Source organism: Paramormyrops kingsleyae, chromosome 19 (assembly GCF_048594095.1).
Source record: "Paramormyrops kingsleyae isolate MSU_618 chromosome 19, PKINGS_0.4, whole genome shotgun sequence".
Classification (NCBI taxonomy): domain Eukaryota; kingdom Metazoa; phylum Chordata; class Actinopteri; order Osteoglossiformes; family Mormyridae; genus Paramormyrops; species Paramormyrops kingsleyae.
The window spans coordinates 18,755,545-18,781,896 of NC_132815.1; the positions used below are offsets into that span (position 1 = coordinate 18,755,545).

At 46.2% G+C, this 26,352-nt stretch overlaps 1 protein-coding gene and 1 long non-coding RNA gene across 3 annotated transcripts; both read right to left on the reverse strand.

Moving 5' to 3' along the window:
• Window positions 1–5: 5 nt before the first annotated feature.
• On the reverse strand, window positions 6–17,479 carry sptlc2b (serine palmitoyltransferase, long chain base subunit 2b). Its single transcript, XM_072702658.1, has 12 exons — window positions 17,204–17,479; window positions 15,331–15,528; window positions 14,462–14,616; window positions 13,827–13,975; window positions 13,184–13,308; window positions 11,865–11,958; window positions 11,266–11,371; window positions 10,275–10,494; window positions 8,857–8,983; window positions 3,891–4,026; window positions 3,312–3,441; window positions 6–2,126 (listed from the first exon to the last, which is right to left on the reverse strand). The coding sequence occupies exons 1-12, from the start codon at window positions 17,339–17,341 to the stop codon at window positions 2,007–2,009; spliced, it is 1,698 nt and encodes a 565-aa protein (XP_072558759.1). The 5' UTR covers window positions 17,342–17,479; the 3' UTR covers window positions 6–2,006.
• A 4,724-nt stretch (window positions 17,480–22,203) lies between these two features.
• Window positions 22,204–26,128, reverse strand: LOC111850946 (uncharacterized). 2 transcript variants are annotated; one of them, XR_002839907.2, is made up of 4 exons: window positions 25,945–26,128; window positions 23,981–24,116; window positions 23,153–23,222; window positions 22,204–22,703 (listed from the first exon to the last, which is right to left on the reverse strand). It is a non-coding gene; the product is annotated as an uncharacterized lncRNA (long non-coding RNA). The 2 variants fall into 2 exon arrangements; XR_002839908.2 differs by lacking the exon at window positions 23,153–23,222.
• Between the last annotated feature and the right edge of the window lie 224 nt (window positions 26,129–26,352).

Consider the following 26,352-nt stretch of genomic DNA (forward strand, 5'->3'; position numbering starts at 1 on the left):
GCGCGTAGAGTTTGGTCATTATTATTTATTTTCTTGGAATTGAAACATTACAAACAGTGGATTAACCAGTGCATACTTTTTCCTCACAAAAAGTACGTCCTTCGTTTGCATTACTGGTAGCAATTCCAATGCAATATTAGAAGAAATACAGGTATATTTCAGTCCAATAACCACACCTCGAGTCACACTGCAGGGCTTCGCCTGTATTCACTCTGTTTGAACATGGTCGTGTTGAATGTGTCATCAGCGTGGTATTTGTCTGAGCGTAAATATATGTAAAAACGAAATAATAATAATTAAAAATCATTTACACAAAACCCAGAACAGCCATTTGATATAAAAAAAAACACAGAGCACGTGAAGAGGGGAGAATGGAATGACTAGTATCATTCATACGTGATATATCTTAATGTTCAGATATAACTTTTTCAGTTTATTTTAGATTCTCTGCGAGGTTTGAATTTAAAACTGCAGCATATTATATACGTATATATCCCATATATTATATGATATACAGATTTATAAACTTTTTGATGGCTTCTCTTGTAACTACCGAGACACAATTTACAATAAGATGCGATGGACGCTTCGATAGGTCCGCTTTACAAAAACCAGAAAATCAGACACCTGTATTTCGAAAGTGGCGATTAAGAAGCTAATCACGGAATGCATTCAGGTGTCAGCTATTAAGACGGATTGCGGAAAGGGCGATGTGCGGGACTCGGTATTTCAGCACCGTGTTACCGTGACTCAGCGGCGTCAGTAACTACATCATACATGCATTTTATTCTTAAGCGCCAACGCTGAAATGACACTTGTCAGTAGTACTTGCACTGTCCACTGAGGTCATGCACTGCCTGGACATGCAGCCGGTTTTAAAAAGGAATCAGGAGCTGCCTCTTTGAGACGTTTCTCATCCGAAGGATAAAAAAAGAAAATAGAAGAACGAATAAAAGAATAATAAATAATTATGTACACAAGTATTATCTGTGGGTAAAATACAATCACAAAAAGGCAGATGGAATATCAATGCTAATTGATATACATTCCTTCAGTTATTGAGGCAGACAGTACTACTACTAATAATAATAATAATAAAAAAAAAAATGTACGGCCTTTTGGTAAGGGCAAAGGTGCAGATATGCATCTGACGTTCTGAGTGCAAGTGAAAAGGGAAAAAAGCAAAAAAAAAAAAAAACAAACAAACAATCTAGAACATTAAGACAAAGAAAGCACTGTGTGACCAAAGAGAAAACTCTTGTGTTGATCGTAGAGATTGCACTTAGCCCTTACTAGGGCCAGAAAAGTCATCTAATTACACTGACCATAGTTTTAGAACATACTGAAGGCCTCTCTGATAGTCATGCATGGTTATGCACAAATCTCGGTCAGGAATGGCCCTTGTAAGCCCATCTTGGAGTCACGCTCTGTTTGATATCCCCTAACATCAGAAAATAGTTTTACTAGACCAACATTTTGACTGGCAAGTTAAGATGCAGATCATGACTAAAACAAAGATTTTAAAAGTTTGAATGGAAAAACCCAAAATAAAACATGGAAAAAGGGTTTTCCGGGAAACATTCCTTCAAATATTATAACGGGTTGTTTTGTCTGTGTACTGATGCTGTGTATTTGCAAAAATGGTTATATTCAACTGGATGTCATTATTTTAGTTTTTGTATATTTAAGCCAAAGAGGTTTCAAGATATTACATTTGCACAAAATACAGCGAAAGTGATAAACAGGTGAATTTTAACTTCTAGTCATTAACAGGGTCCTTCAAGTGCTTTCCAAAGGACACAATGAGTTAAGGAAATGGATCCGCGTGATTATAAAATGAGAAGGATAAAACAGACTTCTGTTGTCCCTGCCTCGTCTTTACAAGTCGTGTGTGTGTATGTGTGTGTTAGGGGTGGGTATAAAACAGTGAGTGGTTCTACATCGTTCCCATTCGTCCAGGGCACTGCAGGAAAACGCCCCGTGCCCACTTTGCAAGGGGGAGGAGCTCAGTTTTCAATCCCATCGTATGAGGTGTCGTCTGAGGACCAGTCTGCCGTCAGCAGGGCCCTGTGCCTGGAGTACTTCAGCTGCAGAAGGTCCCCGACTTCGCTGATTGCGCTCAGTGCCTGGGAGGGCAGAATCCCAGGGTTAAGCACAGATCAAACCAGCATGGAGCAAAATATATATATATGCACATCCTCAAAATATCTTAGAGGAGCTATAGTTGGTGCTCTGACTTTGGGAGATGATACAGATAACTGCTAAATGTTTGGCTAAAGTGCAGGTCTAAGAACGAATCATTGATGTACAACAAGCATCATTTACAGTCTATGGTTTGATGACATCAAAAGAGGCCGGACCCATTTGGCCCCAGGCATACAGAGAGGGGGATGAGGTGAAGGTCCTCATGCAGCAGGAGGGAGGCAGACCACGCGGGACGGCAGCAGAGGACACCTACGCGCTCAGCGAGGCCGCAAGCCATGTGCGAGCAATTGGCCTTTTGTTCTGATCCGGTTCCACGAAGCATAAACCGTTTCATGAAATGATGTGTGGAAGAGAGGTCATGGAGGGAGCCATATGTATGGGACCTCCCAGGTACAACAAAGACAACCGCGTTCCAACGGTGACCCTCTGGAGGAACGGAGCGTGGCTGGAGGGCAGTGTGGCACCGTAGGAACGAACATCCTTGGAGGAGCCTGATTAGAGCCCCTTTGATCTCCTGCCAAAATGGCAGAAGCCTGAAGCCTTCCCTACGTAAACTCGGGTGGAACACTGTAAATATATTAAGGCCGTACACGGCCCGCCCGGTCCCCATGTCGCAGATGTAGATCTCTGATATTCTCAGAGCTCTTTCGGAACAGACCCTATGGTTATAAACACACATGGACGCGAGTCACCGTGAAAGACCTTATACAACTTCAACATAAAGCACTTGTTTATCAAATAATGATAAAAAAAGCTACATTTGCCTTAAGTTCACTTTATCAATGGAAAATACATTTCCATGATTTGTACAATTAAAAGGTCAAAACTAACTTGGTGGACAGGGTCTACCTAGACAAGCAATGCTGTTGAAATAAAACACCATGCTTTAAGTAAAAATGTTGTGAAGGAAATTCTTCAGAAATGTCAGTAAACCACAGAGAAAGCAGCTGTCATAGCTTGACCTGATAAGGTCCTAAATTAGGGCAAAGTAACAGCATCTGATCAAAGCTCAGAGCCTGGGCTTCATCAACACTGAGCGAGAAGCAAAGTGGTACAGAGGAGGGAACGCTGCGGCGGAATAAGCAAGCCGAAACCAGCCAACTCACCACGTCCAGCATGTCGCGCGTGTGGGCGGCGGACACGCAGAAGCGAGCCCGCGATTCGATTATGGGCGTGGCCGGGAAGCCCACCACGACCACGCCGATGTTCCTCTTCAGCATCTCGCGGCTGAAGGCCCTGCAGGGAGAGACGGAGCGATCAGCGATGGAGAGGGCTGTGAGCTCCCTCAGAGGGGGGGGGGTAGTAAATAAGCATCCTATTACTGGATTGGGCTTAGGGGACATCAGTTGGTGGGGGGGTAGTCAGAGCTCTGCTTTTGTACAGTCTGACACAGTTACATCCAACATTCACATTTCACTCCCACTGCTCTCGTGTCTGTCTCTACTTCATTTTCCCTCCAATAACCATCAAAAATCAATCCATCCATCCCTCCATCCATTCCAGTCCAGGACCCTTCTGCTGCTAGGTGATCCCCAGTTTCCCAGAACCCACCTGGGAGACACAAACCCTTTAGCATTCCCAGATCAGTACTCTTCCAATAGGGTGTCCAGACGAACCTGTATGGGGGTTGTGGATTAAACGCAGCATAAGCCCGAGCGGGGGGGCACCCCCAGGTCTGCACCTACCCGATCTTGGCCGGCATGTAGAGCATAACGGGGACGACGGGCGAGTCGTTATTCCCGTAGATGATGAAACCCATTTCCCGGAGCTTCCTGCGGAAGTACGTTGTGTTGTCGGCGAGCCGCTGGATGCGCTCCTGGCCTGCCGGAAGAAGCAGGGAACGTCAGTATCCACGCGGCATTTACACTCTACCCCGGGGCACCGCGGAAAGAGGCATGGGGGTGGGGGCACAGATCATGGCCGCTGGCTGCCGGGATGGGCTTCATTTACACTCTACCCCGGGGCACCGCGGAAAGAGGCATGGGGGTGGGGGCACAGATCATTGCCGCTGGCACTCAGTCATACACATTATGGTTTGGCGCGAGTAGGTTGAAAATCAAATTTTAGCCATCCACAGGTAACATTAGCATGAACAAATAAAAAGGAAACGGCTCAACTTCAGCGCGGGAAGCGTCATCAAAACCGTCCATAAACATTTGTGCACCTATTTTCAACGGGACGTTTGCACATTTGGAATTCATTCCAAAGCCGCCTTCTCTCCCGATTACCCTCTGTTTTTCATTATAACATCCCAACAGGCTGTGCCAGGCTCCACAGCTTTCCCACAATGCCCCTCTTCGCACATTCGAGCTATATATTAGCTGCTATATGTAAGCCATCCTTTTACATTCCACACTCAAGACGGAGCTGGATGCCAAATAAATAAATAAATAAATAAATAAATAAGCAAATAGACAGAAATATTACTAAGACAACCCAAAGCCAAGAAACACAAAACACTAACGACATGTGCTGTCAAAGGGTGTATGACAACACGTCTGGAATAATATTCACGTAGCCTTCGTGTGGATGAAGGAATTCAGCCGGCTGCAGAGTGATCCGCTCACGGAGCTTTTCCAAGGGCCCGTTTTCACTTGTTTAACATTCCCTGCGCTCCGGAGAGTCGGATCAAAGGGGCCTCCAGTCCCTTGCTGCCCGAGCGCTTCCACGTCGGCCTGGTTACCGGGCATTGACATCCGGATGACGGGGCATCTACGTGTCACAGCACAGATGCGGGCGCAGCAAGGTCACGGAGGCACAGGCCTCGAGTGAGAGGGCGCGAATACCTCGCCGTCGCGTGCACGCACGCACGCATGCGTCCTGCCCTGGCGTGTTCCAGTGAGGACGCCACGCAGGTCAGAATGGAAGCGAAAACAAAACGGTCTGAGATATAAAATGACCTCAGAATGAGGCCTATTGAGGCTCAGGGCAGATTTTAGAACCAAGCGAATACATCAGTCAGTAAGAACCACAACTTTAATCACTCACAATATAACTGTGCATTAACCACACTGTGGGAAAATAATCTACTCAAAGAATTTCAAAAATAGCACTTTTAGAACATCTGCAACTGTAAAAAAAAAATACATTTTATATAAATTATATTTTATAAAATTGTATAATAAGATACTTTAACTCGTGTAAATTGTTCAGGGCACTGAAACCTGGCTGTGTAACAAATAGCCCTACCCACGTGCACCATCAGGTCACAATCAGGGACGACGGCCTTGTCAGGCGGCATTCAGCACAGGAGATAACAACTAGACGATCGTGCCAGAATGGCTACCGGGGGAAAAAAAGACTCCAAGACATATTTGAAAGGACAGTCACCGGAAGATGACTCCAGATGTGAGCTAGGGCCGGCAACGCAACTTCCTGTTCGGTTCTCCAGTGGGCTAGGCCCCGCAACATCACTTCCTGTCTGGTTCTGCAGCAGGCCAGGCCCAGCGACGTCACTTCCTGCCCACTTCTCCAGCATTGAGCCAAAACATCAAAACACTAAAACACTTTTCCCTTTGAGGGGTGCATCTGAAAGTAATAAAAATCTTTGGTGGGGTGAGGAGGGGCTTAAGGGTTTGTTCAAATTCTGATGGGTCCCGAAAGGGTACCCTCCAAAGTAAATCTCTACTGAGGGGGTGAGGGGTGGGGGCTGGGGTACAGGGTCACGCCCTCAGCAGTCAGTTTCACAATACACACTCTTAACGCCTTCCAGACACCGGCACTGGGTGAAGATTGAGAAAGAGAGACAAGGAAAGAGCTTCCAGATGTGGGGGCCGGCGTATCCCTTTCAAGCGGACGGCTCTCCCCACTTCCTTCTAATCTAGCAGGAGATGATTACAAAGGGCCGCGTTCTGGGGTCCCGAGCAAGGTAAATACGGGGTGAGAGCCCGAGGGTGGGGGCCGCGTACGAGTGAACTCGTGCAGAAGGACAGGAAGTGAGACTGGCAGTCACACAGCTGAGGCCACAATTCATCTTCTGGGCTCCTGAGCGTCCCCGCCCCCCCCCCCACCTTTCTGACGCACGTTCAAAGCAGCCGTAAAGAATCTCGGCGGGCGGCCCGCGCCAGAGCGGCCGCATGTGACCCGTGTCGACACGCACGCCCGGCCCTGCTTCCCGCCAGCCTCCAGCTTCCCTCTCACCGACTATTTCTTCTGCTTCACTCGCAGCCACAGCCCTGAGGTGCATTTAGGGAGCGTGGGAAAACAACACGCTCCGAGACGCAGCGCTGTGCGTTTGTGCGTACCTCTCAGAACAAACGATTGCACTAAATTAGAACTGACAGCACAGTACTCTATTTAAACATAAGGAGGGGGGGCATGGACGGCGCCACAGGGGAAACGCGGTGTCGCTGGCGGTCGCCGTGGCGAGCATTGAGCTCGCCTCATGTGAACCTCAGTGGCTCTATCACACCTGTAATCTGCTTAACAGCAATCAGATCCAGAACCAGAGTTAATGGCTGCTAAAATCTGGTTGCTAAATCTAATGTTGCTAAAACCACCCAGGCCAGGGGGTGCGGGGGGGGGGGGGGGGCTACCAGCTACTCAAACCTCTAAAATGATGAATTATTTAATAACCAGAAGTAGTTACTGACATATTTTTATATACAAATACAGCTCCCCTAATTTCTCCCGAAACAATGCAAGCTTACTTTTTGGAATCGCAATGGCTAACACCACCCCCTAACCCCTCCCCCCTCGCTTGCTTAGAGCACGGTGACACTGCTGGTGCTGCAGACACCTCTGACAGCTGGGGGGGCAGATCAGCCTCTCGGAAGGGGCTCCCTTGAGACTTCAGGCCCCAAAGTGGGTCAGGGAAGGTGTCGGGCCCCTGGGGGAGATAAACAGGAAATCACTCTCCCCCGTGACCCCCACGTCGCACTCCGGGGGCCCCTCCCCCCAAAGCTTCTTTTTAACAAGGTGACCCCTGACGACCCCACTCTGCAGCGCCTGTCCCAGTTCTCACTGCAGACCCACAATACACTTCCTAGGCAATTAGCACCGCATTTGCTAAACAAGATGCGGTTTGCTTGCAAACCGTTAGACACGGGAGTGGGGGGCTTTGTCCATGTCTCGTCCCCCACATGCTAAAAGCCTTCCCTGTTACATGAGGAAGACCTAAGTCAAAGATGGCCACTCACCCTAGGCCCCACAGGTCAACATGGCCGCCACTCAGGGCCTCTGGTTGTGCCCCTCCCTTGCAGAGGGCTGCAACTGCCCACACTGGCCCAGTCAGTTTGTGTCTGCAATGTGAATGTATGTGGCACGGGGAAATACCCCAGCTCACGGTGCAAAAACACTCTTTCGCCACACAGCATCCTTTCGTCTTACCGACATACCCCACCCGTGGGGCAGGCTGCGCTGAAACTGGATATCACAAAGGCAAAAATCGGAGAGTGCATTCCCCCGTAGAGACTGAGGCTGCAGAGGGGGGGCATGGTGGTTAAGGAACTGGCAAGCAGGCTGTGGTTTTAAATCCCCACGGAGCCTGTAATTCCACCCTTGTAAAACGCACTTCGCTTACAGCAGAACTGAAAGCTGCGCAGCTGGAGACGAGGACGAGGACACAGCGGGGACAGAGCTGCCCGCAGCCGTCACTAACCCCGGCAGAGCGGCTCTGATTTAATCCCCTTAGGACGAGGACACAGCAGGGACAGAGCTGCCCGCGGCCGTCACTAACCCCAGCAGAGCGGCTCTGATTTAATTCCCTTTCCCGGCGTCTCCTTAGACGTCGCTTAACTGTGCACGGCCCGCGGAGCCTTCGCACGGTTTAACGGCCATCCACCTCACACTGCCCCCGCTGCGCTGGATTCCAGCCAGGCTACAGCAGTGACACCCCTCAGCACCAGCATCCACAGAGCCGTCTCCACCCCCCGCTTCAGGCTCATGGGGACATTATCAGATAAGCAGGGCCATCTATTGAAATCTGAGACCAGGAGTGTTTTTTTTTTGGGGCGGGGGGTCTTTATGGATCCTCAGCTGAAGGCCAAGGCATTGTGGGTATTTAACATACTTTCAGGCATGTTTACACAGCCCTCACTAATCCGAAACCCTGGAAGTAACGGCTGCTGACAGCAATCGTGACGCTTATTTGCTTAGCATATGTTTGTTAGCAGTTCATATCTAATACCATATATTTAATAAATGCCACAGGAACTTCCTGTGGATTATACAGATTTGATTACACTGACTGGTGTCAGACAGAGACTGGAAATATTATACGTATCATATTACGAGTAACTACATGAAGGTATTATGGGTACAACAAAGATAACAGAGGTTTCATGGGTAACAAAGTCTGATATCAACACTTCTGCAAGGAGGAACCCTTTGCAGAATGAGTGACGTTAAGCGAAACAAACTGATGTTTAAGGGGTCACCTGGGTAATTTCTTCAACAACCGATGGATAACACACTCGGCGAACTCATTAGTCATATTTATGAAACGCAAAATGCCAACATACAACAGATTGTAGCCAGAGTGTATCAGATATGAGGTCTTTGCGATCCAAATAGCATGAAAGATCTGTACTGCCATCTAGTGGGTGCAGAATTACTGGCACGGTACACAACACCCCACATTTGCCCCCACCACGGACACCCACAGTAATAAAGTCACAATAACAAGCTCCCCTGCCTTTATTTCAGACTCACCCACTGTGGTCCCATCTTCTCCCATGATGCACTTCATAGAAGTGATGATCTGTTCCACCACTGGGGGCGACATTGAGGTGGCGTAGACAGCACTGTGAGAGTGTGTGCGGAGGTAATCTATCAGCTCCTGGAGACACAGGGCAGGAGTGGATGTCACACAGCCGGGACCGTGACTTTATTACAGACCATGCACAGCGTGAGTCATGCTAATTCATCATCAGGGATGTCCACCCACATACAGCCCAGATTTTCGTTCTAGTGGACTTTTTGTACGTCGACTACTCGCATGGAATCGATACTCGGCTGATCTAGAGGAATATCACCGTTATACACATAAACCGAGTACGGCAGTCAACAAACATGGACAAAAATACTACGCATGCAGAAGTCAGTAGCAGGAATGTGAAATGGCATTTGAGTTTTTATAATATATTAGTCATTATTTGAAGAAATTTAAATTTCAATTGTACAATTTTATCACATGCTAGTCTTGGTCAGTATTAAGAGAATGAGGTATAACAAGATATTTTGAAATCTTGTGCGAAATCTTGTCGCCAAGATTCCAAAATACCAGAAGAGAGTTGTTTTGGAAAATGTCTGGGCGGTACGACGGTATGAAATATTAGATACCGCCCAAGCTTACTACGGGCTGGGCCCTTCACTGTGCAACAGCCGAAGCCTGCTATGTGCAACAGACTGTGAAAGGTGAAACCTGTAACTTTGTGTCCTACTCTCTTAAGTGAGAAATGATGATGAGAAAACAATATATAACAACACATTTTATTTATTTAGCTACTCACAGGATAGAAATGGCAGCCAACAGGTGGGAGCCCATTCTCAGTTTATCACTTATGATCCCATCGTCACATTCGTCTAGTGACATCATTTCACTAGTTTGCTGCTGATTTCCTTTTATCATTCTGGCTGGCTGGATAAATTCATGGAATCCTGCCCCTAGTGGCAGATCCTTTATTCTATGTTAAATAAGGGCCATTAGGCAAAACAGAAACATGCTTGCTGGATAACTAATACTAGTCTATAGACATTTTTTTAAGATTGAGAGTTAGCTGAAAAGCAGCCCAGTTCCTGCCTCTAGGAGATCATGCATCTTTTCAAACATGGACCCAAAACTTCTCCCGTCACTTGGCTAACTATGTAATGACAGCGCTGTCCTATGTGATGGCTCTGAGGCTAGAGACAGGACTGGAACCAGCTACGGGCGATGGCATCCACTTAACGCCAAAGTTGGCTATGGCTGTTATGTACCCAAGCCAAAGCGAACAGCACATTTGGGCTGTATGACTAACAAGTCTGTACTGAAGTGTCAGACAAAAGTTTTAGTGACCCTCCACCTAGCCTTTGACCTTTTGGGTATAGCTCATCTTCCCAGCCAAACCTCACCATTCCCTGCCCCTTACCTTCTTCCCGCCGATGTAGCCCCCGGCGGCTCCGAAGCTCTTGGTGAATGTTCCCATCAAGATGTCGACATCACGGGGATCCAGACCGAAGTAGTCGATCACACCTCTCCCGTGGGGGCCGAGGGCCCCGATGCTGTGGGCCTCATCCAGATATAGGTAGGCCTTGTACTTCTTCTTCAAGGCGATGACTTCTGGTAGACGCACGATGGAGCCCTCCATGCTGGTGGTGACAAGGGGGTGGGGGTTACATGTGATGGCCAGGCAGCCTGGATGGTACATTACAAAAACGTCACAGACTGGACCCACAGAAGCTGCAGGACATTCAGCTGACATGGGCTAATCAATGCGGTCCAGAGAGTGCTAGAAAACCACATCCACTGCAGCCTCTATAGACATCACCCCCATTCCCATGACACCAGAGAAATAAGCTTCCAGATCCAAAGGCTCCACGTAAGCGTGAAATGAAGAGCATCGGAGCATCATACCAGGAATCATATGTCTACCAGAATAGTCAGTCATAGCAGTAAAGCATGTACCAGCGCAAAAGGAACATTCATTGTGGAGTGAAACTGCAGTGACGAAAAGACACATATCATTCCCAACTAACTTAAAGGAGACAGTGTCCCTGGTTCCAGATTTACATTTACTGCATTTGGCAGATGCCCTTAGCCAGAGTGTCTTACATACGTGCTTAGAAGGTTCATCAGTGAATACTGATACTGGTTCAACAGAACCTGGCTAAGAATACTTTCACCCTAAAAACTCTGTTTGCAAGTAATATGTTTTTTTAATAATGATGAGTATAACCCAGGAAGTGCTAATCCAAGAGGTAGGTTTTCAGTCATCGATTGAAGGCACCCAATGACTCAGCCCTTTGGACATCTAGTAGAAGTTCACTCCACCACAGATTTAACACCATGTGCAGTATGGAGACCTGGGGTGTTTCCTGGTTCCCCCATGGCCCAGCCCCAGCTGCCCTATTCCACAGTACCTGTAGATGCCCTCCACCACGATGAGGATCTTCTTCCATGGCCGGTGGGTTCTCGGCTGGCCGTGAACGATAGCGTCCCGCAGCAGCTTCTCCAGGCTCTGCATGTCTGAGATGTGGCTTTCAGTCCTCAGACCCCCAGCACCATCCCAGCCCCGGAGCCTGAGTCGGCATTGCTGTTACAGCAATGTCCCATGTGTCCACTTGACCCATGACCCTGATCTTGTACCAGCTGTCAGTCAAAGTGATCACTGGCGAGCAGTGTGATGGCATATAGAAAATCCGTCCATCAAATCAGGGATACAACCCACATTATATTTAGCTGTTAACACCACTGTATGGAATCCAACCAAACCACTCATGGAGAAGACAGGCAGGGAATACAGGGAGCTTCCCCTCCATTTACTTGTCTTCACGTGACCTTTGATGACAGCTGGCACGTAAAACATGTCTGTAGTGTGCAATATAAACCCAACTCTGGTTTACATAAGGGGACTCGGGAGTCGACGGGGGGCGCCTGTATGACCGCAGGCAGCGGGAGACCAGGGGGGGGGGTGTATGCGGATGTTGGGGTTATGTGACGGGGGAGGAGGGGGGCTCACTGTTGTGCTTGAAGACACGAATGGTGGAGCCCGACAGCCTGGCCCCCAGGACCAGGGAAGCGTGGTTCAGCTCATCACTCAGGATCAGACAGCCCTGGGTGGGGGGGGGGGGGAGACAGAGGTCACGTTACCATCCAGCGAAAGAACCAAAATCCTGCCTTTAACCAAGCACTGAGAACCACCCAAAACAGCATCCCCCCTAGACCAACACCACCGCATGAAATCTCACTACATCCTGAAAGCTGCACAGAAGCCGTCACCACGATCTGACATGATGTTTACAGGAACTGGGAGCCATCCCCGGGAAAGTCCTCCCTTCCGTCAATTCAGCACCGAAACGGGAAGCTGAAGTTGTGAAACCGTGGGACTCAATGACACGTTTCCTGCTGAGATTTTGGCCTTCGTCCCCCAACCTGCCCCCACAGGGTCGAGGTCGGCTAGATGAGTCAAGGTGACCTGCCGAGTCAGAAGCTTGTGGAACAGCCTGATCTCTGAGGGCCATAAGAGGAACTGCTTAAAGACCTCCGAGGTTTCCGTGAGGATACAGCTGATTAACGTCAAACCCCAAAGTCTAACGCACCTATTAACAGCCATGCTGAAACTTTGGAGGAGGACAAATAAAGGCAATAATGGAGGGAAAGTTAAGAAGAAATTAGAGCTGTAACATATTGGTCAGGTACCATTCAGTATATCATTTTTGGTTCAGCACATACAACGAACCAAATAAATAAATTTACCGACATGGACAGAACCAAAATTCACAAGTGGGTGTTAAACATGGAAAAAATTATAATAATTGTGGCTGTGAGTTGGTCACGGTTAATGCTGGTTAGTCTCAGTTATAATCGGTGGTTTGGGAACATTTTGGCTTCCCAGTGAATTACAGCAGCACTGGAGAGAGAGCAGTTGATGGAGACCAAGACTGTCTGTAACTTCTGTTATAATGACCTCGTATTGAAGACGACATCATCCATGCGTGGCAGAAACAGCCTCTACAACAGTCTCCCTGAGCCATGTAAGGCCACATGAACAGGCACATTGCCTTTGTTTTTAAATTGCTCCTAATCATGTTCCTGTTTGCAGTCTTATTAAAAATTTATTTCGAAACAGATTCTACTCTTCCTGCTGTACCGAAATCGCACTGAACCGTGACCCCAAAGCCAAGGTTTGTACCGAACCATGAATTTTGTGTACTGGTGCACTCCTAGGAGAGATGAAAGTACAAAGGAAGTATGGAGGAAAAGCAGGCAGACTTAAATAAACATAACAGGGGACAGAGCACATGAGAGTCAGAGATAGGCCAAGAGAGGAGTGTCTACCTTGCCGGCGAGAGCCGGAATGTTCATGGAGTTGGTCGCAAAGCCCATTCCAAAGGCCATGGTGGCCTCCACTCCCAGGAACCTGGCCACCAGCTTCTCCAGCTCTTCGTGTTTGTCCAAGTTTCCTGAGGAAACCCACACATTTAAGGAAAGCCGGAGCAACTCTGCAATTTTTGTGATTAATAAATAACAAATAATAACAACAACAATACAAATAAAATTCCAATCTGCTTCTGCCATGCATGTGTGAGCTTTGGGGCTGCTCTACATATGGGAAGCCTGGTCTGATGCGTGGGGTGCAGATGGAAATCACTAAACCACAGCTCGCATGTTTTGTCACACTGATTTGCACTCAGGATGGGCCTGGACTCAGAAACCGGCAAAACCTGTCATATTCCGTTCTCGACATGCAGCCCGCATTGCTCTGAAAAACAACACGCATTCCACTCAGGGAAATTCTTCGCACTCACATCTGCAAAGCCATCGGCCTGAGATTTGCTCTAATGCTCTGAAAACAGTCCCCGAACACTTGTTCATAAATGGACAGAAAACCGGCACGCCTTGACGACGGCTAAAGTTAGGCAAAAGCGCGGGCCAGCGCCTCGTGAAAGGCCCAGCGACATGGGGGCGTTAATCGACGTACCCAACTCTTGCCGGGTGCTGCTGACGCCAACACCGTATTCCGCAGTGGCCTCGGCAGCGGCCTCGAGACACGCCCCCGAGTTCTCAGCAAATCCCAGGTAGTTGTACGAGCCCATGTTGATGACGTCTTTAATCACTTTGCCCATGTGCCTGGATACCAGGAAAAGGGAAATATCAATCATGCTGAAATAGCTTCTAACTCACATTCCTGGCATTCTCAAGGTGCAGCGCTGGTAAATAATTATTATTACTACACCTAAATTAGGATAAAATTATTCTTGGCATAGTGTGGGAACGCCTGCTTTGAAAACCGACACCACTAGTCAGCTGGCCAGCTGACATGGAATCTTTTGGGTTACTGTTTTTAACATGTATGAGCCGTATCATAACTCAGTCTGAATTTCCCTCCATGATTCTCCATTGAAAAGAAAGTCAGCTCATTAGGACCGACTGAAAGAAGAATTTTAGCAGCAGAAAAAAGACCCAAAATATGTCTAACAGTGCCTTAAATTCACTTTTTTACTGTTGAAAAATATAGAAAAATCCCCAACACCACGAAGAGGTACAGTATCTGTTACCATTAATACTGGTAACTGCTGAGGAGCCCCACCAGCTGGCTTACAGCTAGACACTCACTGAAAGGTCCAGTTGTAGTCATGAGAGAGCCGCTCTACCAGGTCCATCCTGGCCCCTGGAACACTGCAAATAGGTCTGTTCCAGCTGTCCCTGATTCGCATGTACAGGTTCCTGGTGTAGAAGTTCTCAAAGTCCTGATAGAGCGGGACAAAATCCTGGAGAAGAGGACATTATTACTCTAAGGTGAGATATGCCAGACCCATTCGAACTGATCTCTGGGGTGCAGCAAAACACCAGATAGCTTCAATTTTAAGTCTCAACACTACAAAAAAAAGTCATGGCTTCTTCACAGTTAAGTGTCAGCAAAAAGAAAAGTGGAATGAGAGATAGGACGGAGAATGCCTCATCAACTTTTTGAGGAATGCAGAAACAGATGGCGAGGATAATTAAACACACATCTGTCACTAGAACTTCAGCTATTCAGACCTCTATGTTATATCAGAGAAACCACACTACGAACAGCATGTATCCAACAAGCAGCCTATTTAACTGGTGTGGGAGCAACACAGAAGAGAGGGCCAACTGCAAGCAAACAAGGCGAAAGATGCAGAATGGAAGAATAAACTTGGGCACGCCCCTGAAGCCGTATGGGTTGGGTGCTGGATCGGTGCCAGCCCTTCAAAGCTGTTACTATGTGCATTACAGCCACCCAGGCAGTACCACAACTCTGGGTTCACAGTTATTAACAACTGCACTCTCTCAATAAACCAAGTCACCGGCCTGTCAACATTCCTTCCATTGTACGTTTCCTTACGTGACGCATCTGACGGAAAGAGCTGCGTCTCCCTACATGCGCACCACTGAAGACCGAGTGTAGGACAAAGTCAAACAAAGCGAGCTGACACAGGACAACACCATCCAGCCCCTACCCTCTGCTCCTCCCTTTCTCGGGCGATGTGGCACTTCTCAATCTTCCACTCCCTCAGAAAGTCCCTCAGGTACCCGAAGAGGGTAAGGATGCCGTAGCCCATGTAGGTGAGGACGGCCACCAGCATGGGTGTCTCCTCGAAGGACTCATCGAACGGCCTGCTGTACAGACCTCCGTTGCAGGTGATGACATGGTGGCTCTGGAAAGACGAGAAAAACCATGATCATGTAATGTGATCTGCCGGGCCTTACGGAGCAAACAGAATAAAACAGGGCAGCCACAGGCTGCAGTGCATTAAAACACTCTGTGTGGTCTGGCTAAATAAGAAACACACACCGTACAACTTAGAGAGGAGTGTAAGGTGCAGGAATTTAGTATCAGTTAAGGTGGAACTGGACATCTGTACTTAGGATAGGTCACCTTAAAGCCAAAATGGATTTTAAAATTGTAAAATCATAACAACTCCCAAAAACCCTAAGTTATTTCTAAAATATAACACACAATCCCAATAAAAGACGTGGAATTAATTTGCTTGAGAACAAAACATATCCATTTTAAAACGAAAACACTGTGTTTAAGCGAAAACTGGTCAATTTACAGATGCAAAAAAGGGTTCCGAAATGCTAATATTGTTACCAAACAAGGAAGAACACAAGGGAAATTCTTTTTCGAAGATAGTAATTGCAAAGCTCTGGCTTAGCGACTTCATGTGACCAGTCATGCCTAGTGCTGAAATGCCTCTGTGAGTAATCAATGGCATTCGTATCAACACAATCAAATTACAGCGTATTTACTGGAAACAGACTTCCTCAACAGCCTGGACGCCCTCATCACAGAACCAAAATATCTAAACTGAAGTGTCTTAAGTTACAGAAAATCGTATTCGATGCCTCCGCGTTGACGGACCAACAAGAAAAGCTTGGTGGGTCAGTGCTAAAATTTGTTTAAAAGAAACAAAAAATATATATCTGCTGGCGGAGAACTAGAGGTCTCTTAACGACCACCCTCATATGCCATTCCTAGTCATACTTTTCATTCGTGGGGCCTCCCTGTTTATCGGAGGGGTGTGTCCGTGATTAGTCTGAACCCAACTGCTGATCCTCAGCAGATCGTGAGGAATGTGCGGCCGCGGTTGCATTGCTGGAGTCCTACCCAGCGGGGCTCACAGCCACTCCTAAGTGTTCCACCCCACAAATTCCTCACTGGCAGCACTGGATGGCCGAGGGATATCCCCACCTAAAGGATTCCAGGAGTCTCTCCACCCTCCCCCAGCACGCCCGCCCGCGTCTGACTCGAAAAGTGGTCTAAATGTAAACAATCCCAGATCGGGTCCCAAACGCACACAAACACACACCACCGCGGTGTGAAACCACAGGATCGCAGCTTCCAATCGAAGCTAACGCCGCCACGGGTGATCGTGCGGTCAAATACAAATGTACACCGCAGTTTCACCTTTGTATAAGCGTTAAAGATCACCCGAAGTGTGTCACAGGGCTGTGTTATTCCGAGGGATCCGTGGTCACAGAGTTAAGAGCAACTCGAGCTGCCAAGTACCAGGTACACCTCGGTCACCGACCCATCCCATGTTTGTACTAGCGCTAGTTAGTCGGCTGTAAGGATGTAGAACGCGCCTCAATCACGCTGGCTAGGCTAGGCTAGGCTAAGCTAGCCTAGCTGCGGCAGCACCGGTATATCGCCGAGACGCGTGTGTGTGGGGGGAGTCTGAAGTGCTGCCATTTTCCCCCCATCCTACCCAGGAAGCAGGGCGGGCGGCGGTGACCGAGGCGAGCCGTCGTGAACGCCGCCCGAATGGCCCCGGCTGGCCTCACACGCTCTCGGCCAAAGTATCTCCGAAAGTGACAGGCCCTCCTCACCCTCTCCTTGGCGTGGCAGTGCTTCTGCTGGATGAGGTGCGGGCTCTTCACGTAGCCGTTCCTCCCCGGTTTCTTAGCGCCCGAAGCCCTGTGACAAGCGTCCCCGTTTGCCGGCTTGTTCGCTGAGCTTTCGGTCATACTTAAAAATGTAGAAAAACCGCACACATACGCTCACCAAGTGAACTATTCCAGCAGAACACAACAACTCCCGCTACCGAAGGAGACGCACCGAAGTCTCCGCCTTCTCTCGCTCGGCGTTGGGAAACCCGCTACGGCGAGCAACCTGAGAACACCGGAAGTCAACGCCCTTGGCAACCTGTGGCAGCCAATCAGCCTCCGAGTAGCGGACAATAGGGCGGGGATAAAAGATCCGATGTAATATTCAGCAAGGGAGTGGCTCATACAGAATGTGACGGGACTTTTTCTTAACCTGCAGTAACCTTCCTGTAGGTGAAGACCTTGCAGACCTTCCGAGAAGGTCACGTCCCGTTACCTGTGTCCCGCAAATGGCGCTGCAAATGCGATTTGAAAGACAAATTTACGTGAATTTGGCGAATATGGAAATTACACAATACACTTAACGATGCCCACTGTTTATTTCTATCAGGTATGCATAAATAATATGAAAGCTCGTTTAAGTAAAAAAAGAAACTATATGGAACAATTGTAAAATAGTAAGATTTTGACCTACCCCCCCCCCCCAAAAAAAAAAGGAAGTGGTATATTTCTTTAAATTATTAGTACGCTAGTACTAAATGTCATCCCACCCACCCACCCACCCCCAAAAATGAATTATTTAAATTCAGCAAAATTCAGTCGATCAGATGTCGAGCATTTAGCAGGAAAGCTCTCATAAATATTCAAGCCATGGCCATGTATTTAAAGTATGGTGCGAGTAGGATTTGCATAAGTATTTTTAGACGGCCCAGGAACATTAAATATTTGTTCCCAGGATCTGATGACAATTTTGTGCATTTAACATGCAGAAAAGGATTGCAAAATGTGCACAGATAATATAGAATAGATTCTTAATTTCATCATTAACCATGGGAATTGATTAGGGTAGTTATCTAGTGCAAGCCAGAGGAGGGCATATTGCGGAGACAGACAGACCCAGACATCACCGGTGGCTTTTGCGGGGAAAAGCAGCTCTTTTTATTTTAGCCCTGAAAAGGACTGTTTTCAGCCCACAGTTAGGCAAGAGCAAATCTCACAATGCAGGAACTAGTGTTTCTACACGACGAACATGAGGTGGCATACAGGCTAAGTATTTACAAAACCAACAGAGTTACATGCAAGCAACAGACAGGAATCAAACATAACACAGGTAAGTACACTGCGACAATCAGGAACACACCACAAGTATTTACAAGCTGGGGACTGCGTGTCTTTTGGGGCGATACAATCTCAATGCACAATGTCTCAATGAACAATGACAAACTGGGCCCCAGGACAAGTCTACTGTATACCTGGTACACAACATCCGACAACCATCCCAACACCAGACACGAACTGCTCCTGGAACCTGTCCTGTGTCTTGGAGATCACAAATTACCCTACCACTTCTGGAGGCCCATGCACGGACCACACCTAAGCCTCTTTGAGCAACTCTGGAAGCAGCAGCTGCTACACAGTCTACCCCGGAATGGGGCAGTGCTACGCTGATACAGCAGCCCATCGCAGTGGGCCAAATTGTCCTACTGGGAGCAGTATGCCTTTGTAGCCAGGAAGAGGTGTCTCAGCTCCAACCACTCCAGCTTCTTGACCCTGTGGAACCAGCCTAGCTGATGAGCCATCTTCAGTCGGCGCTCCTGCCAAGGTCCCCCAGGAAGCTTAAGCTTGAATCTCACGATTTCTTCCTCCAGTGGCCTGTTCTACGAAGAGGGGTTACTGACTTATCGGGGTAACTTGTCAGATTTAAGGTACCACAGTTTAAATGGACTTCATATTCGTTCACTTACATTTTGCCCAGACTACCTTAAATCCGACAAGTTACCCCGATAAGCCAGTAACCCCAGCAGCGCCAGTGGGGACGGTTGTAGCAGGGAAACCCCGGCATCATGGTAACAGAGCAGGCAAAAGAAGCTCTTTTTGTTTTAGCTCCCAAGAGAGGAGCTCTGCTTGTTTGCTGCTTGTTAATGTTAATTCCTGGACCAAAAAAATTTGACTTGTATTAACTGGAGAAACTAAAATTAAAGAAGTAAAATCTAAAATTTAAAAAAGCTAAGCAGTCAAACTAAGAATTATTCGCATTCATTAAATGTAATTACACCATATTATGGTGAAATTGCGATGTGTAATTTCTTTTGAAGGTGACTCGTGCTGTTAACAACCAGGAAGGAATGCTATTAGTTTCTATTAAAAATCTTTACTAAAGTCCTAATTTTTATGCACAATAAAAGTACATCTGTCAGAAAAGACACTCAAAGACCCAAATGTGCTTATCAGGGGTTTATTGAACGGAACCAGCAATCGGAGTGTGAAACGGCACACAGTGCTCTTGATCAGGGTCACAGAAGTGGAGCGTAACACTTAGCAATACCTCGCAATGGGCTGCGGTCCCCTGGTCGCCATTGGCATACTACAACAATTTGGTTTTCTTCCAGTCATGTATCTTAGCCGCTCTGATGCATAGTCACACAGTAACCGAACTGTAGTGATGTCACCTGACAGAGTCATCTGACAAGTTTGACGTCATCCCTTAGCTGGGGACTTGAATCATTAACCTAACAAACTGATCATCTTGCCTGGAGAGTTGTGTTGACTATGCAAGCTCCTGTCCCCCTCTGTGCCACACCTGTTATGGTTTACTGTAATCTCTGTTCTGCATCACAGTAATGGGGTTGGTCACTGTGAATGAGAGTAAATGGATTTTATTGAATCTGGATCATACTTTGTGAGCCTGCATGTTTTTAATTGTGGGAGGGGGCAGTAAGGTAAGCAGGATTCAGGTTTTGAAAGACCTTGTTGATTTTTTTCTTTTCCCCCTCTGTCCCTCGAGGCAGTTTCATGCACATCTTGTTTTGTTAATCCTTTTCCCCTCCAACATTCATGCCAGAGTGTTTGGTAACACAGCTCCCCTTACATAATCCGTATGCACTCACACGCAGAGCCGTTTGCTGTCCTTTTGTGCTAAGGTGTCTCCATGGAAAATGGCTTGATGGCTTCTTCATCTGCAACAAGAGCTGCAAACCGGAAGGTTCTGTCGGCTCAGGTCCCAGGAGGAGCCTTGCGGTTATATCCTGGAGCGAAGCTCTTAACCCGAACGGCCTCTGGATAAAATCCAGCTGTACAAACTAGCAAAAGTGTATGATATAAGCTACACAAGCCACCTCAAATAAAAAGCACCTACGAAGTTGCTGGGTTATGAAGTTCCCCTGGCCGGGGGGGGGGGGGGGGGGGGGTCAGCCAGAAGCCGCACGCTCAGAAGCAGCCAAACGGAAAAATGTGGGGACAATCTGGCTCTGCTAGAGAAGTGGATGCCTTTTGGATATCGCTTTCCAACACTGGGAATCTCGGCACAGAAACTCGTTGATAGTTTTATTTTGAAGGGAGGGAGGAGGGTAGGGGTTTGGATTAAAAAAGTAAGGAAGGGCAACCTTGGTGGTGTTAATAGTCTGATCAACACATGCACTCACATAGTACATCTACATAAGACACAGACTTGGTGGTGTTAACAGTCTGATCAGCACATGCACTCACATAGTACATCTACATAAGACACTTGGTAATTTCCCGATTTCACCATATAATAGTCATGGTCAATGAAATATGGTGGAAGAACAGCTTTAAGGCGATTTATCTTTCCTGGCAAATGAGCGCCAGATCATGCTGCCCCCATACTGTCCTGTATTAGTCATCTTTGAGCTGAAATAGCCTTGGAGGATCAGATCTCAAATTAATTACGATAAACCCACAGCCGCATTTGCTGTGAAGAAAAATGAGGCTATATCCTGTCGAACGCTGAGGACAATCCGTGATATATATATATGGGCACAACATGTACTGTACGGTGTTGATAGGAATGACTGATTCACTGATCGGTGCATTTTGCCATTTGCTACCGTTCCAAACCGCACACGTTGCACTATTTAAGTACGCATCTGCATCTAATTGAACAAGTCGAGACTGATTAAGCAACTATAATGAATTTCAAGCCATTAATCCAGGCCAAGAATTCACCGCACAGCTGAGGCCAAACAGACAATAAATAATTCGATCGGATCAGAGTGTTTTGCCACAGCAGAGCTGCGGGCCAGTCTAGTCAAAGCTCTTCCTTCTTACACCATTAGAAATTTTCTCCACATAATTTACGCCACTGTATAAGAAAGTGTTCCAATAGCTATCACACTTATCTTATCCTTAGACAAAGAAAAATCCTATTACAGCCTCAAGGGGAATTATGTTGCTAGATATTAAAAAAGTTTTGGTTTTGTTTGTGGATTTGTTGAACTATTCTAAACACTTTATCATCCACACCCAGAGAGTGGTCACACTACTACCCCTGTGGCTTCTCACACTGGGCAAATAAAAATGTCCGCTCAGGGACAGTGTTTGTCATGCAGCATCGCTCAGAGAGCTGAGCGCACACACAATAGTCCTGTAGATAACCTGTGTTTATGGTGCTCAGATGGCCTAGGGCTGATTTACTTGAGTCCGCTCTTTGGTCACTACATATCTGGCGGGACTGTTAGAGGCTTTATAGGGGTGAAGTAGACAGAGATGCTGGGTTGATTGGCGCATTGTGGCACCAGGCACGCTGTGTAACTGCATAATCCTACAGACGCTTATTTCCTAATGGAATGAGCTACATAACATTCCAGCAGAAAGCTTTCTGAACCAAATCCGCATTTGGACCGCTGTGTAGCACATCTTGTTTTTCAATTTTAACATTATCGCAATCATTTTCTGTAATTATACAGTCACTCGGATGTGTGCGAAAATAAATTCCTGAAAGATTGTGGTGCTCTGCTCTGCATTCAGGTCACACGCATCCTGCATCCAAAGTGTCCCACGGCATACTTTCTCATGAAGAACATCCTGAGCAATAAGCATCTCCTTCATCTGACAAACAAGGTTGTCTCCTCACCGTCTGATAAGGATCACAAAAACAAGCTTCTACTCAGTGATTTAGGCGACTTTTTTTAATTCTATAAACAAAGCGGAAAAAAAAGAATCATTCTTGCCATGAAGTGACTCTTAAATCTTCCTCTCATCTGCCGCACCGTGGTTTAAATAATCATTTGGGGTGAGTGTCACTACGCGCAATCGGTGCCGGAGCTGATAAGACAACAAAGGGAATCGAGTCCGATACAGCCACCTAATTACTGCAGTCCCCTCTCGGTATGCCTGGCGCTGAAAGATAAGAGGCAGGGGACCCTGTGTTGTATATTTAGCAGACAAACCAAGAGGGAGAAAAGGTGCTTTGTCTTCCCATAGCTGAACCTGGTTTGCAAGTGCTGCTGGGTGTGGGGACCGACCTCAGGGAGCGCCGTGGTACCTGAGAAGGAGACAGAGTATGGGGACAGCCATCAAATTATTGAGGCAACTGGGTTCCAGACTACTAGGCTATTTGACCTCTCTTTCCCTTTACTCATAGTATTTTTGCTATCAGCTATTATACTGATAACATGCTATTAGAAAACATTTTCAGTTCATCAATACATCACCAGAGTGACAGCAATAATAGTCATCATGATCGTTTGTAGTTCTTACGATGCACCTGTGCCGATCTACAAATCTATGGTACGATATAACAATGTTACCAAGGTAACCTAGTGTGAGTCTCCCACCGTAGGCACATACATCAAAGGCATTAAATAATCCAACGTGCCCCCCCCCAATCACACACACCTGAAGCCTCCATTCTAAATGACATCGGTCAATGGATCATTCCAACAAATGCTGTGATGGCTCTTACAGGGAACTTACACTGGACCCAATTCCCACCTGTAGGAATGCTGCATGAAGGTACTCATCCCGTTCCTAACGGTATTGCAGTGATTCCACCAGGGCTGGCCTGTGATGAGACTCAGGTGTCAGTGTCTCTCGCCAAAAGCAGTGACCTCAACTGCACTTCCAGGAAGCCAAGAACTTCTGAGGAGGCTGCTTGGCCAGCTACCGCATAAGTATCTGTCACGCCTCAAGAATCGTAACTTAATTATGCTCTTCCGCCTTCTGTCGCTCAGGGAAGCAGATTCTTCCTTGCTAAAAACACACACACACACAATGTCCTCACATTTGTCCCAGCAGTATTCTGTTTGGAACTATCTTGCGAGATATTGAAACTGCTGGACTGGACCCGAAATCAATAGCTGTGGAGTCTATAGTCATCAGAGTATCGGAGAGCATTGTCTTATATTCATGAGACACAATCTCACACTTAAAATGAAAAGACAACTGAGCTTACGCCCTTTGAAAACATTGTCCCAGGCAGGACTAGGCAATATGTAAAAGATAAATGAATAGAACAGATAGTTATAGTAGAGTGTGAAACAATGACAAAAAAACTACAACTGTGTCATCTAAAAGTGATGTGTTCATCGCTTTTGCAAAACAATGAAAAGTTATTTGAAATATCAACCACTGTCTTCTCAACTTTGATGGCACTTTTTAAAAGTCTAGTTTAAAAAAATTGAATCTGAATCTTGAATAGCTAACCTGAACATTACCATGGTGTTTCAGAACATACCAGTGCACCCTGACACAATGTTACCATCAAGCCTGGCACTTTTCACAGTGAAAACACAGCCTTTACATAACAGGAGAGGAACTTACCAGCAAAGCAAACAATGGCCTTTCCTGGCATTCCCACGAGGGGCTGCAGCATGTTCCATTCAGGTTGGAATTCCTCTCCACTTCCTGTTTGTCTGCCATGCATTGGAATGTGCCTGAAACGTCACCATGAAGTGACCTGGATGTGACATCAAAGATAAAAAGAAAATGGTGAGGCATCAATGTCATTCAGCTGATTCAACTGTTTTGACTGGTAGGTCTGCATATTTTCTTTTTATTGTCATAATTTTTTGACTGACTCATTCAGTTCTGTTCTTGTCATTTTGCTATTGATTGCAATTGTAGTCAATGATTCCTAAAGGTATGCTGGACATAAATGTTTCCTGTTTTATGTTATTGCAAAGGTGTTACTAATTAAAAAGACTTCAGTTTTTAACACAGAACAGCACTTTCAGAACTATAATTTGGGCTTCAGTTTATTACTACTTGGAATGAATGTTTTTCTTAAAACCACTCGTTGTTTATAATGTGATATATACATATATATATGTATATGTCACATATATAGCACAGACACAGGTCTGACGGCACTGGCTGTAAATGAGGGACCACGCAGTGGCAGCTGAGCCACTGGAAACCCCAGGAAAGGGGGTCCCATGTGGAAGAGAGGAGGGATTGCTTTGGCTGTTAGGACGCATCCCCACTGGGTCCTGTCCAGCACTTTCAGCGGCTCGCAAATAAGTTCATAACAAAATACAGTTTTGCTAGGACATTAATAATGGACACAGACCTGGCAGTTCAATGGCAAAGAAACAAAAACAAATTTAAAAATACTTAAGGATGACAGGAAATGTCCATCTTAACCTAGCTAAATAATAATTGGGAAAGATTTAAAATCTGATTTCTTCATAGGTTGTAATATTCAGTACAAATCCACATCTACTGTATCAGAAAATATATTTAAACGCTTATATTAATTTCATAGACGGAGAACAAATACGACTCTAGTTACTTATTTGCACTCACTGAATGATACTTTACGGAGTGTGAGCTGCACTTGAAAAGGGAAATATTGTACTCAGATATTTGTTTGAAGATCGTCCATCTGGAAGCTAAGCAAATATCAAGCAAATGTCAAGGTCGTATTTGCTCATATACATACCATGATACCACACAAAAACGAATTGCAAGATATCTTTACTACCTGAAGAATGTTGGATAACCGATACTTAAACAGTTTATATGCACTACTACTATCAAGGCAAGGGGTCAGAAGTGAGTATTCATAATGAAAATATTTTACCCAATGGAAATAGACAAAGTGAGCATAAAGTTAAGGGCGCTACACTGAATTCCGCTACACTGAATTTAGGCTGTTCACTCAGTACCCGCCTAAAGATGTATACGTCTGTAACTACATTGATTGCAGTTCCACAAGATTATGAGGCCAAGGTACATTTTACGAGAAAACGTTCCCAACATGCGGGTGATCTGTCAAGTACAAGACTCATAAACATAAAAATCTAACCGCTTAACCGGAAGATATGTGAACCATATCACGAAGGACGCTACTCATAACTGTTTTTTTCACCCTGGCCACCAGATGGCGGTAATAGACTAATTGCAAAAAACAACCAAACACTGAAAAAACGGTAAATACCAGCTTTTTAAGGATAGATAGGGAATTAACTTGCGATAGGCTGCCTGAGGCTTTATAAAAAGATAAGGGATGCTTCATGTTTTACTCCAAAATAAAATGCATAAAAATTACTTAAGAAGATACAAACAATGTTAAAGGTATATACTTTTTGCTAATTTTCAGCCCTGATTCTTGCTCCTTAATAGATGCACCACCTACTGGTGGTTCTGATAGTTACGCTGCTCAAGGTAATCTTCAGTTTTCAATTTTTGTATTAAAAAGGAACAAAAAACAGCAGCACGTGGAGGCTTTCTGTCTACCCAACAACCTTATGCAGTTGACTGAACAGATGATTAAGCTTACTGACCTAATTCATTCATCACACTCAGTGGTGAGGTTGGTCCTGGTCTGAGGTGGCTGGAGAAATGGCCCACAGCTTAGTTCCGAAGGGCCATGTCGTTTCTTCCAATGAAACCAGAAGCCAAAGAATATCAAACATGTTCTCCCTTCAACATCTCTCCAAGTTTAAAAAGAATTTATAGGCACATTCATTCTCATGACTTATACTCCAGAGTAGAAAAAAAAACTCATTAAAGGAAGTGCTATGCAAAGATGTGGCCATACAATTTCCATATTTTGTAATCTAGGTCACATCTTTTTTAAGGTCTAGAAATCAGGAAGAACGTGGCCTTGCTGAAACTGCAAAAAGGCTACAATATAGTGGCATGGAAATCATGGCTTCTGCTGTGAGCAATTTTAACAACAAGGCTGACCT